The sequence below is a fragment of the Patella vulgata genome, chromosome 5 (genome assembly GCF_932274485.2).
Source record: "Patella vulgata chromosome 5, xgPatVulg1.2, whole genome shotgun sequence".
Classification (NCBI taxonomy): domain Eukaryota; kingdom Metazoa; phylum Mollusca; class Gastropoda; family Patellidae; genus Patella; species Patella vulgata.
This window is the reverse complement of record NC_065883.2, coordinates 47,765,124-47,778,525: the sequence shown is the minus strand read 5'-3', so window position 1 is coordinate 47,778,525 and position 13,402 is coordinate 47,765,124. Positions and strand designations below refer to the sequence as shown.

Here is a 13,402-nt window from a genome sequence, read left to right as displayed (position 1 = left end):
TTGATTTTCAGCGATTTCCGATAATTACTGCCAGAGTTATGGCCCTTGATCACTTTGAAAAATCTTGTGGACGCTCTAGAGGCTAAAGTTAATATCTGATTGACTTTAAATTGATACACAGTGTTTAAGGTCTTGAGACGAACAAGTATATTGATTTTCAATCAATCTTTATGACTTGAACAGCTAAATCCATGATGTTAAAAGATTCGTATACTAAATGTTAGCATGGGGCAGAACTTTATAAAAACCAAACAAATTCTAATTGTTTTTCTGATAATTACTTAATGAGTTGTTACTCTTAATCAGATTTTAATGTATTATAAATGTTTCATTACCGAAAAAAGTAAAAATATGCGACAACTCTTGTTGACTGCCCTGATGATATAGCTGCTGTGGGTGTATGTTTCGTTGCCTGGCAACCTATCTTTTATATTGTCTTCCCTATGGATCCGTCGTTCAGTGAATGCAATAGATCCGCAAAAAACTGTAGCCACTATTACGTTCACAAGGCATTTGTTGACAGAAAAATCTAAATTTCATGTACGTATAGCCAATGGTTACTGTATCCACTTTACGGCAAATTCACACCAATCTGATTAAAATTAATTCGGCTATTAACGTCTAAAGGAGCTAAATCGCTAATATTTGAGACCTAGAAATTGACACATATGGGTCACAATGCATATAATAATGTAATGTGAATGTATATAAACTGCTTTATATTCAACCGTTTCTGTTTTTACTGTAATTTCTAATCAGTTATGTTCGTCGAAATGCGACAAAAGTCTCAATTGAATGACAATCTTTAGCGTCTGGTTATTCCATTCTACACCGATGATATTTATTGCGCATGCTCTCCAGATAAGAATATAGCGTCACCATTTGACATGACTTGTGGAATATGTCTAGCCGCGTTCTTTGAGTCCCTTGTTCCAAATGGCGCTGAAACGCATTATGGTACACGATTCGTGTACCAATGGTAAAATGTTTATTTTGTCTTGAATATTGGATATCAGAAGCCCATCTTTTCCCTGTAAGATCACAAGACCAATGTTGATTTGAATTGACAAATAATTTGTGTTTTCAATGTAGAAGATTTTTGATGATATTGAGTTAGAGACTTAGCTACTTTAAGTATCTAACACGCCAAAACGCTTTTCAATTTTTATACACCCACATTTTCATGTGGATGTATATTGTCGTCGCCCCTGTCCGTCTGGACGTCCACAATTGTTTGTGGACACCCTACAGGTCACAATTTTTATCCGATTTCAACGAAACTTGAAATATAGGTTTATCTCCCTAAGATCTTGGTTCCTTTCGATATTGGCATGTATTGGACCGTAACTTCATGGATTATGGCCCCTGATTGTATGTAAAATCTTAGCTTGTGGACCCAATAGTGGTCACAATTTTTATACGCCCACATTTTCATGTGGACGTATATTGTCGTCGCCCCTGTCCGTCCGTCCACAATTTGTTTGTGGACACTCTACAGGTCACAATTCTTATCCGATTTTGATGAAACTTGAAATATAGGTTTATCTCCAAAAGATCTCGGCTGCTTTCGATATTGGCATGTATCGGATCGAAACTTCATGGATTATAGCCCCTGTTTCTACGAAAAATCACGTTTTTAGCTTGTTGACACTATAGAGGTCACAATTTTTATCCGATTTTGTTGAAACTTGAAATGTAAATTGATAACCCAAAGATCTCGGCTCCTTTTGATATTCGCGCATATCAGACCTTAACTTCCTGAATTATGGCCCCTGATTGTACGAAAAATCGCGTTTTTATACGCCCACATTTTCATGTGGACGTATTATGCCGTCGCCCCTGTCCGTCTGGACGTACGCCCGTCCACAATTGTTTGTGGACTCTCTACAGGTCACAATTCTTATCCGATTTTGATGAAACTTGAAATATAGATTTATCCCCAAATTATCTCGGCTGCTTTCGATATTGGCATGTATCGGATCGAAACTTCATGGATTATGGCCCCTGATTGTACGAAAAATCACGTTTTTAGCTTGTGGACCCTATAGAGGTCACAATTTTTATCCGATCTTGTTGAAACTTTAAATGTAAATTTATAACCCAAAGATCTCGGTTCCTTTTTTTCCTTTTGATATTCGCGCATATCGGACCGTAACTTCCTGAATTATGGCCCCTGATTGTACGAAAAATCGCGTTTTTAGCTTGTGGACCCTATAGAAGTCATATTTTTTTATCCGATTTAAAAAACCGTATTATTATATCACTGTTACACCCTAAGGACGGTTGAGTTTGAATTTCGTGAAAATTGGCCCAAAACTGACAGAAAAAATGGCCGCCCTTCGTTCTCAAATAGCGTGAAAATATGGTATAGAGGTCACAATTTTTATCCTATTTTGTTGAAACTTGAAATTTAAGTTTATAACCCAAAGATTTCGGTTCCTTTCGATATTCGCGCATATCGGACTGTAACTTCCTGAATTATGGCCCCTGATTGTACAAAAAATCACTTTCTTGTTAGCTTGTTCTCTATCCATCTCTCGAAAATGTGGGTGTATCCTGCCTGCACTGTAAAACTTGTATCGTTTAATAAGGGGTTTTTAGCGCTAAAAACTATGCATATAGTTTAATTTAAAAACATTGTTTGATATCGATAAACATCGTTTGGAAATTACAAAAATCGTTGAATTAGTACTATAGTTTAATTTAATGGTACACCGTTTAATTTCTCCAAGAGGTGTTTAGAAATGGCCGAAGCGTTGACTTATCTAATGCGTTTATTTATTAGACGAGCAGTTCAATTTCCCGAGAGGCGTTTAAAAATCAACACCTGTTAATTTATCTACTATGTTTAACTATTAGATGAATCGTTTATTTTCCCGCGAAAATGGTTAATTTTGATTACGATTATTTGCATATGAAGTGCGAATAAAAATGGTGAATATAAAAAAAAAGCACACCCGTAGATACTCGCCTTACCGTGGTCGTAGTATTATTATCCATTATCCATTCAAAATAGTAATTCCGCTATTGACAAATACATCAAAAATTGGTAAATCACGTCCGAGGTAATTATACATTTGGTGAATATAAAAAAAAAGCACACCCATAGATGCTCGCCTTACCATGGTCGTAGTATTATTATCCATTATCCATTCAACATAGTAATTCCGCTATTGACAAATACATCAAAAATCGGTAAATCACGTCCGAGGTAATTATACATTTGGAAAGCCGTAAATCACATCCCATTCGTTCGTTCGTTTGTTCCTGGAGTTTTACCCTTATTGTAGAACAACATTACACCAAACTTCGTACTTCCCCACAACAATTCGAGATTGGGAATTATTAGAGGACCGCATAAAGCAATCAACCAACATTAAATCCTTCAAATATCTATACAAACAAAAATTACATTCCTTAATACATAAAGCGCCAATCTACTACTGTAAAGGTAATAGACATGAAAATATTATTCACACTAAAATATGGCATGGGTGTAGTTCGTTGCAAAATGATTTGTATGAAATAAACGTTGTAGATGATCCCACATGTTCTTGTGGCAAATTTATAGAAAATGCTGAACACTATTTTCTGCAATGTCACTTATATGATGTAATTCGTGCTGAGCTATTAAATACATTGTCAAATTATTCTGTGATAAATATAGATATCCTATTATGCGGCAATTCAGAATTGTCAATTGAGATGAATACAAACCTTTTCCTTGAAGTTCACAAATATATCAAACTTTCAAAACCATTTAAATAAAAGTTAATGATATTAGTTACATCTTAGTATATATTATTAGCAATAGCTTTTTTGGTGGATAACATCTTGTTGGTATTAAATTTTGTCTTTTATTTGTATGTATGGAAAGGGCTTTTCTAAGTTTTTGAAACTTGTGCTCAATCCTTTTCATATTTGTCAATAAAATATGTTTAAACTAATGAGGCATTAAAAAGATAATCATGTTTGTAAAATGAATATAAATAACCATCCTAAAAAATGTTTATAAACTAATGAGGCATTAAAAAGATAATCATGTTTGTAAAATGAATATAAATAACCATCCTAAAAAACCCTAAAAACTCAGATTTATAACACATTTAAGAATTTAAAAAATAATTGATAAATAGAGATGAAAATATAAGCCCTATGAGAAATGTAAAGATATTTAGATAACACAAAATATATTAGATGTAAAAATTTTTTTAAAAAGGTGTAAGGAGGTTAACTTATTTAAACAGAATTATATGAAAGACACGTAAAACTTATATTGAAAACATTGTAGAATTATAGAATATTTATAGAACATTTATAGGAAAATTGTATAAAGAGCATTCATAAATATCAAAAAAGCTATCAAGATGGAATGAACTGAATAGTGTATTACTTGATGAGACTGTCGTATGCTCTTGGGATGAATAGGCCAGGATCACGTTATGTGTTGATGGATGGAAAGGGAGTTGCCACTGAACAATCAGCATTTAGAGAGGTGGCAAAACTGGTGTATGCAAAATACTTTCATGATACCGTCTACTGTCTCTCAACTACAACTATTCAAAGCGGATTATACATCATCAAGCTAAATGTTTCAGTTTCCAGGCAGTGGTCTGTTTCCTGAAATTTGATAAAAAAAAATCAGTTATTTGCAGTATTTTGTACACAAAACTTTGAAGTGGCAGGGGGCGGGCCTTATTTTGAGGGTAGGTCAATAAATTTGGTACCAATAATTTTGTATTGGTCCAGTGAACACTCCTGCAATTGGACGTAAATAAATAATTTATAGTCCCCCCTAGCATTGGGTTCATGAGATTTTGAACCCTATCGATATTCGGGGGTTTCGAAGTTACTCCCCTTTGCTGAAAACCGTCTGAATGAGAGCCTAGAGTTTGTAACAGAGTTATTTCAAATTTTGTGTGTAGCATGAGAGGACGAACCATATCGATTGTCAATGATCCTTGACATTCCGTTCCGAATATACTGGGTACACCCCTTTTGTGAAAACCTGTTCTTTGTCCATCTATTGCAAAATGTGGGCGTATCTTGCATAACAGCCGCTTGTTATCGTTTTCTGTCAAACGATTTTTTTTAAGCATTGGGTCAATGAAAGGAAGAGGTATATCTTGCCTAGCAACTGATTGTTAATAATATGTGACCCTCTACAGCATACTGAGTCACAATGAGGAAATTTTGAAAATTGAGTTATTGTTATTTTCAATTTGATGTATAGTTTGTTTGAATTGGGCAAAAATTGACTGAGCTGTGTCCATTAGAAGCTACCCAACTCACAAAAGTAAGTTTTGAGAAAAAGCAAGTCAAAGATTTGGTATGTTCCAAAACAAAACCCATAGCAACCAGGCCATTTATCTGCTGTTTTGTCGTTGAATATATCTTTCCATGGGTTTTCAGGGGTGCTGAACACAAAAATCGTAGTAAAAATTTCCGCAATTTATTTGCTATATTTTGTCGTTTAATATGCTTTTTATTTAGGATTTCAAGGGTGCTGACGACGAAAATCGTAATAAATGCACTCCTTTTGTAACGAAACATCCACAACACATACAGCATAATATTCACATGATAGTGTTATACTGAAGAACAATCTATACATTAGTAGTCTGTTGTGTATAACATAACTTTAATGAGATTCAGTTAATCTCATCAATTAATTAGCACCTTAGTGCCAGCTAGTGGTCAGGAGATTAAGATTGTTGATTGGATAATCATCAAAGAACCGCCACAGCTGTACGGGTGTTCATTTAACACGTGAATTAAAATAAGATTTTGCGTGTACGATAGGTCTATTATTATTTTCAGGTACCGTGACGTTATCAAAATATGAGTCCCTAAAGAAATGTCAATTTCATAGTCAAGAAATGCTTACGTTCACTTTCGTGCATTTTGGCTTTGATGTAAATATCAACATTATTCAGAGGATACTCAATGGCAGACTCGAGAATCGTCGCATTTCGGCTCGTTGGTCGTTCTCATTTTTTCTACCCATTGTGATAAGAGAATTTTAAACAATAATATCCCAGATGCATTCCTTACTTTGCATGCCGTATGAAGAAGCGACGGTAAACGGAATTCAGCTATCAATAAAATTCTCTTTGAAAAGAAAATTATTGGCCATTTTGTTTTATTTCCATTTAAGGCCTATAGATTATTTTTTTAAAGATAATATGAGATATCAAATAATCACCACTTGGATTAATTATTCGGAGTAAATAATGAGTTGTCGACGGCTTTATCATTGACCCGTGACAGTTGATTAGTAATAGTTTTACTCAATGACACACACCCGCTTGTCGATTAGTTTACATCATCAGCCACGTGGTTTCGATTAACATTTCTGCCACTTATCAGAGTGAATCGCATGTAGGTACCCTAAAACATTATCACCAAAACCAAATATTTATTGATAATGTCTTGCACACGGTGTCTGGGCCAATCAGCAAAGGAGTTGTGTGGACAGCATGGCAACAGGCGGAGTTTATTTATATTTTTGGAGGATTTTAAATTCTCGATTGTATCCGTTCAAAATCAATTCATCGACAATATTTTGATCATATTTATAAACTAGAGATGCTCCGCTTTACAACGATGCCAATTGTTATGCAAGAGGAATGACTGGTCGTCCCGCTTCGAGCGAAGACAAATAACTAATTTTGCGAAAATCTCAATTTCGTTCAAAATCAATATTTTCACTTATTTTGTCTTTATCTCATTATTGATTCTCGCGCATTCCGACTCATTTAGATGCGGCCGGTCACATATGACTCATGACAAGATATAGTCACCGTCCCAACGTGCAACAATATGTTTCTCATGCATGCCATTTGTTGATGGTTACATGCTCATTGCATGTCATTCAAGATTTCATGTTTTTTTATTTCAGATTTAGAATCTGGAAGTGAAGCTTTAGCACATAATAGAAATAAAATTACAGCAACTGTGGGTTTAGTAGTACATGCTGCTGGTAAGTAATGTTAATCATAGTGATGGTAATCAATAAACAAATTCAACAGGATTTTTATATGCCATTATTTAACATGAAAGTATTTTGTAATAACCAGGTAATTTTCATACATCCACATTCATAATGTGGAACTTATGATTTCTATCCTCTGTGTGTGGGTGCGTTTGTATATGGTGTATATGGAGCAGGGGTTGAAATGTTTGTAAAATTTTGCTTGTCTCGGGTGACAAGTAGAAAATTTTTTTACTTGTCACTTGGTCATTTCAAGTTGTCACCACTGATTCTTGTTTTTGATAACAAAAAAAAAAGAACTGCCAGGCAGATGTGAAAGCTTTCAAATTCACGTTCACTTTCTGCTAGTGTTGAAAATCGGACCAAGATTTGTGATCCGAATACTTTTGTTGGCTATCCGAATACTATTCGGATAATTCGGAGACGTGAAATTCGTGAACAAAATTACAACAAAAGTTCATATACTCATAATTTCTCACTTGTTTCAATGTTTATGAGTGTCTGTGTATGCCGAGTATGAGTATGAAATCGTACTTTCGATTTGCAAATTGTTTGAGCCGCAAAGAAAAACAACGTGCCTACCTTTAGCCGTAATTATTGAGACTATCTATGATATCCCAAAAAATCAATGAGGTGAAGAAATTTGTATAGTATAACTACTCCTGTAATCCACAGCCCTCCCACTTATCATTTTGCTCAATCAACGCGAATGAAAAAAGTAAAATAAAAACATGTGCCATTTATTCCGCCAAGGCCGTTTGCCTCATTCTGATAACCTACTACTATTGAACCAATCAGTGAATGGGAATATATGTGACCTAGGTCATTATGAATAAATTTCACTGCGGGAAGTCAAAACACGGTCTAAACTTGTATGCCGTAAACTAGCGCAGGGAATGAATGAATATTTTTTTTTGTTTAGACTACTGTTTTCGTTGCACTGCATTAATAAGTTACTATCACTAAATAATACGCATAATGTTGACATTTATTCTCAGAGCTGCATACGTGATCAATTGCATTGGGGAAAATTTCAAAGTAATCAGATGTAAAAATGGCTATACGTATACGCCATACGGAATGTCAGAATATATTGTAACGAATAGTAAACGGACAGTAAAATGATTCCGATAACCCTTATTTTGTATCTGTTAACGAATATCCGAATAGTAGTTTCAACACTACTTTCTGCAACATGTCATGGGTTATATAAGGAATCTCAACTATTTTCTTGTTATAAAAATCAGACAAAAACCTGCAAAGTTATAAGCCTAAATATAGTTAGAAATATTGCACCAGGCAAAAAATAATCTGATAAATATAGGGAAATAACTCAGACTAGTATTGCTGTAATCGGATTGACTTCCTGTTCCAGAAGTTTCAGAAAAATGGATCAAGCCGTTTATAAATGGGACGGATTAGAAAATGAAATGAAAATGGTGGAAAAGAACTAAAAATGGTAGGAAAATATGGAAGAGTTCAGTTAGACAACCTTAAATGGAGTTGAAATTTTTGGAATCAGATTGACCTCAGCTATTCGAATATGTTAATTTTGAAAATTAAGGAAATGAAATGTCCTGTAAAGAACTTTGTCGGCACGAAAAGTGTCAAATTCGAAACTTTGAAATTTTCAAATACCCAAAATTTGACCCTGATCTCGACTATCTAGAAATGTATTCATTATGGAAATAAGAGACTAATTCTCCAAACTACGGCCTATTGTGTTTATTTTAATGGCCGTTAAGGTAGAATTTTCACTTTTTTTTCATATTCCATTTAAAATGGTGACGGTCAGTTGACTGAAATCAAAATTCTGGTCCGCCCGTTATTTAGGCATTCTCTTAAGGATTAAAAAAATGTAACTCCCATGTCTGTAAGTGAAATATCGCAAAAATCTTAATGATTTTTCATTTTTCAAGATGATGGCTCGATCGACAAACTCCATATTATGTGTACACATCAGTAGTGTCTTAGCTAGTACATAAATAAATTTTCAAGGCAATCTGACCTACATTTTTTTTCAATTTTTTTAAAACTTTGACCCTTAATTTCTCCATGGGGCGATAAGTTAGAAAATTTCTAACGACATGGTTGAAGTTGAATCAGCCAGGTCTACTTGCATGCCAAGTATCATGTAAATCGTGCTAATATTAAAAAAAGTTGTCAAGATGTGTTTTACCTCCGGTATGAGATGTCCTAATCCAACAAGTTAGATGTTACTCTTTGATATTCTGAGGACGTAACATCTAACATCCGAACGGTCAAAACCTTGTCGCAAAAGTTGATAACTAGTTTACTTCTTCTAGCGGACGGAAAAATTAACAATTTTCAGTTATCTGCACTGCTAACACATTAAACTTACATATCATATCCATCTATGTTCCGAAAAATATTTTTTGCTGTCTATTTTAAGAGATTTCACAAAAATCTTCGCCTACACACAACAAAACACGGTGAAACAGGAAATGACCTACATTGGTCAAAGTTGAAATCTGGCATGGTGCATATTACGAACATAATTCTTTAAATGAAATGAAATCATGAGACTATAATTTGAAGGTGATCATTTTAAATTTATTTTTAGTGATGGTCCGATTATCGGTTTCACTATTCAGTAGCCTAATTGTCCGATGAGTGGCCTATCAGAAGATATTTTACCGATATTTGCGTAGCCGATATCTGTTCAATATGACTCGGCAGCCAATAAATCTTTTCATAGAATATTATTCAAATTGTGAACAAAGCATTCTTTTTAGTCTCTTACTTAAAATGGCACTCGGCCCTTTTATTTTAGTTGCCGTGTGTGTGTGATACAAGACTCGATGCTTTATTATAGATATTTTCAACGATAGAAAAAGCGGGAAAATGTCACATGACATTGACAAGACAGAAGCAATCATAATCAACCGGTAGCGATGAAACATTCTACAAACACAGACAAATTTAAGGATTTATATTGTAATGAACATTTAATAACATTTTATAAATAATAATCTCAAGCATACCACCTATGCTAGAATTTACCACGGCATAACGGCAAAAATGTCGTAAAAAGTAAAAGCTGAAGCAAACACGGACTGCCACGGTAATAAAAATAGCTCAAATTGCGTCGTTGTCCACGTGTACACGTATCAAAAAGTTATGCCTTTTATATATACATGTAGACGTATGAAATGCATAGGTAATAACTTTTCAATATATCATACAGTCGTTCAGGGGCGGCTGGGGTGGGATTAGGTCAATAATTCAGAAATGTCCCAAGCATACCCTTAATAGTTCATTTTTTCATAAGAATGCTCACTTTCTAAAATAGTGCCCTTATTATAGAAGGTTATGACATGATGGCAACCATTGGGAACACGAATAACTAAAGGATCGAAAGGAAAAAAAATTTCGATGACTTTATTACTCCAAAAGGAATCTGTAAATTTTATACTTATGACATTACCACCAAACGCAATTAGAACCAGATTAATTGACACGGAAAATCATTGCACGGGGCCGTTTGTCTATCTACAAATATAAAAATTGCACGTTCAGTGACGGAAAATGACAACAGGACATAATTTGTTAAATATGAAGAAAGACAGCCGTGCCTTATAATTGTCGGTTAATTTTTGTTACAGCATTTATAAATTTTTGGTGCCGTTATAGAAGAATCCTCATTTCAAGCACTGGTCATGATCTAGGCATACTACTACTAATTAATCATGCAACAAATAATTATTAAGTTCTCAATAGACGTTGTGTATTTTCAACTACGTGTGAAGAGCGACCTAATTATTCATAGGCGTACGAGCCAGGGGGGCAAGCTCACTTTTCGGGCAGAAGGGTAAAGTGAAAAAAAAATTTTTTTATTTCATCTACTTGGCAAAATAAAGTGCCCGAAATCTAATAAAACACTAAATTTACTGGCTGGAATAGCAGTAAAACGCGTTTGCGGCCATCAAATATTCCAAAATTTTCTTCGGGGGTCAGTTCTGCCTCTTCACCCCTCGAAGAAAACCGGCGCCGCTGTCTGTAAACCTAAAATTCTTTCGGGCATTTTTAGTTTTTCTTCCCTAACTGTCATTGAGCCCTAATAAAACACTAATTTTACTTTTCTTTTACTTGAATACCACAAATTTGTACTGAGTTGACTATAGATTAAAACATTTTGTCTGGAGCCACTCTACTTTGTGCGACATTTTTCGAGCATCGATTATTATTTATGAATGCAGCTGCAACGGTCTGATTGGATGGTTGGAATTCAGAATGGGATTTCGGTTACAAAACCATTGGATACTTTTGGAGTTTTCTTACACGGGCTAGAATAGCAGAAAACGCATTTGCGGTGGTTAGATTTTCAAAATTTTCTCGGGGAGGGTGAGGCCCCGAGGGTGAGGCCCCTCATACCCCACGACGATTGATTGGTTGTTTGGAATTCGGGTCAGCCAGGTAGGCTATATTGGACCAAATTGAAGTTGCTGTATTCACAGACTGGAATAGCAGGAAATTGTGTATGCGGCTGTTAAATTTTCAAAATTTTCTCCAAACGGTCCCGTCTCCGTGGACTGTAAAACGATTGATCTTTTGATTGGAATTCGAGTCAGCCATCTTAATTAGGCTATATTAGACCACTTTGAAGTTGCTTTGTTCATGGGTTGAAATAGCAGGAAATTATGTTTGCAGCCGTCAAATATTCCAAAAAATTTTTGCGGGGGGGGGGGGGGGGGAATATCGGCGCCGCTGTCTGTACACCCGAAATTTTTTCGGGCATTTCGGGTTCTGCCCCCCTAAATATCATCGAGCCTGTACGCCTTTTTAATTTTTTTTCAACAAACATCATCTTCTATCCCGATATAAAACCTCTACAAAAACAGTACATATACGCAATCCATAAAAATATGGTACAAAAATGCATTTCGTTTCGCGTAAAACAGAGGATATGACGTCAAAAAAAGGTCAAACTATCCCAACATGTCGACTGAAAGAAATGCTGGTGTATGTGATATTGGATAAACCGGTTTCACTGAACAACGTTTGTTTGTCAGTAAGTGTTATTGTTGTTCAGAGGTGGATAACACAATAAGGTAGGACATGCATTTAGAATTTATCGACTGACGCCTTTCAGCTCGTGGCTATTTGATGCGCCAACAATTCGGTGGCTCATTGCTCTAAGAAAGGATGGCTTAAAGAACCGAGAAGTTACGTGTGAACGAAACCTCGAGGCACTCTGGAGTAGAGATGTCCATGATATCTTTTTCGAAATTTGAAAATCGGAAATAGCAGATTTAATGTAAATGTTTTTGTAAGTAAAGTTCGGTGATTTTGGATTCGTAAAACGTTTTCAAAATATATCTATTCCAAAGCCATCACCCATTCGTGGAAGGAGGCTAACCAGAAATATATTAATTTCGGAAATAGGAGACAAATTTACGAAACGACCGCCTATTCTGAGTATTTCTAAGCTGTTAATGCAGATTTTTCACTCGTAAACAACTTTGTCGGTACCAAATATTCGACCATGAGCAAATGTATTAATTTCAGAAATAGGAGACATTTCAACAAACTACGGCTTATTGTGTTTATTCACAAGCCCGTCAATTTAGATTTTTCACTATTTTTATACGCCCACATTGAAATGTGGTCGTATATTGTCGTCACCCCCATCCGTCCGTCCGGCGTCCACAATTGCTTGTGGATGCTCTAGAGGCTAAAGTTAATATCCGATTGACTTTAACTTTATATACAGTGTTTAAGGCCATGAGACGAAGAAGCCTATTGATTTTCAGCGATTTCCGATAATTACTGCCAGAGTTATGGCCCTTGATCACTTCAAAAAATCTTGTGGACGCTCTACAGGCCAAAGTTAATATCCGATTGACTTTAAATTTATACACAGTGTTTAAGGTCATGAGACGAAGAAGCCTATTCATTTTCAGCAATTTCCAATAATTACTGCCAGAGTTATGGCCCTTGATCACTTCAAAAAATCTTGTGGACGCTCTAGAGGCGAAAGTTAATATCCGATTGACTTTAATTTATACACAGTGTTTAAGGACATGAGACGAATAAGCCTATTGATTTTCAGAGATTTCCGATAATTACTGCCAGAGTTATGGCCCTTGATCACTTCAAAAAACCTTGTGGATGCTCTAGAGGCAAAAGTTAATATCTGATTGACTTTAAATTTATAAACAGTGTTTGAGGTCATGAGGCGAAGAATCCTATTGATTTTCTAAGATTTCTGATAATTACTGCCAAAGTTATGGCCCTTGATCACTTTGAAAAATCTTGTGGACGCTCTAGAGGCCAAAGTTAATATCCGATTGACTTCAGATTGATACACAGAGTTTAAGATATTGAGACGAACAAGTATATTGATTTTCAATGAATTTTTATGACTTGGAACAACTAAATCCATGA

General features: G+C 35.2%; 1 protein-coding gene across 1 annotated transcript in view; it reads left to right on the top strand.

Moving 5' to 3' along the window:
- LOC126821189 (zinc transporter ZIP9-B) overlaps nucleotides 1–13,402 on the top strand; it is a 224,699-nt gene that overhangs the window by 40,766 nt on the left and 170,531 nt on the right. The window contains exon 4 of the mRNA XM_050549598.2: nucleotides 6,902–6,982. Coding sequence (XP_050405555.1) covers nucleotides 6,902–6,982 — 81 coding nt within the window. The remainder of the gene's footprint in view (nucleotides 1–6,901; nucleotides 6,983–13,402) is intronic.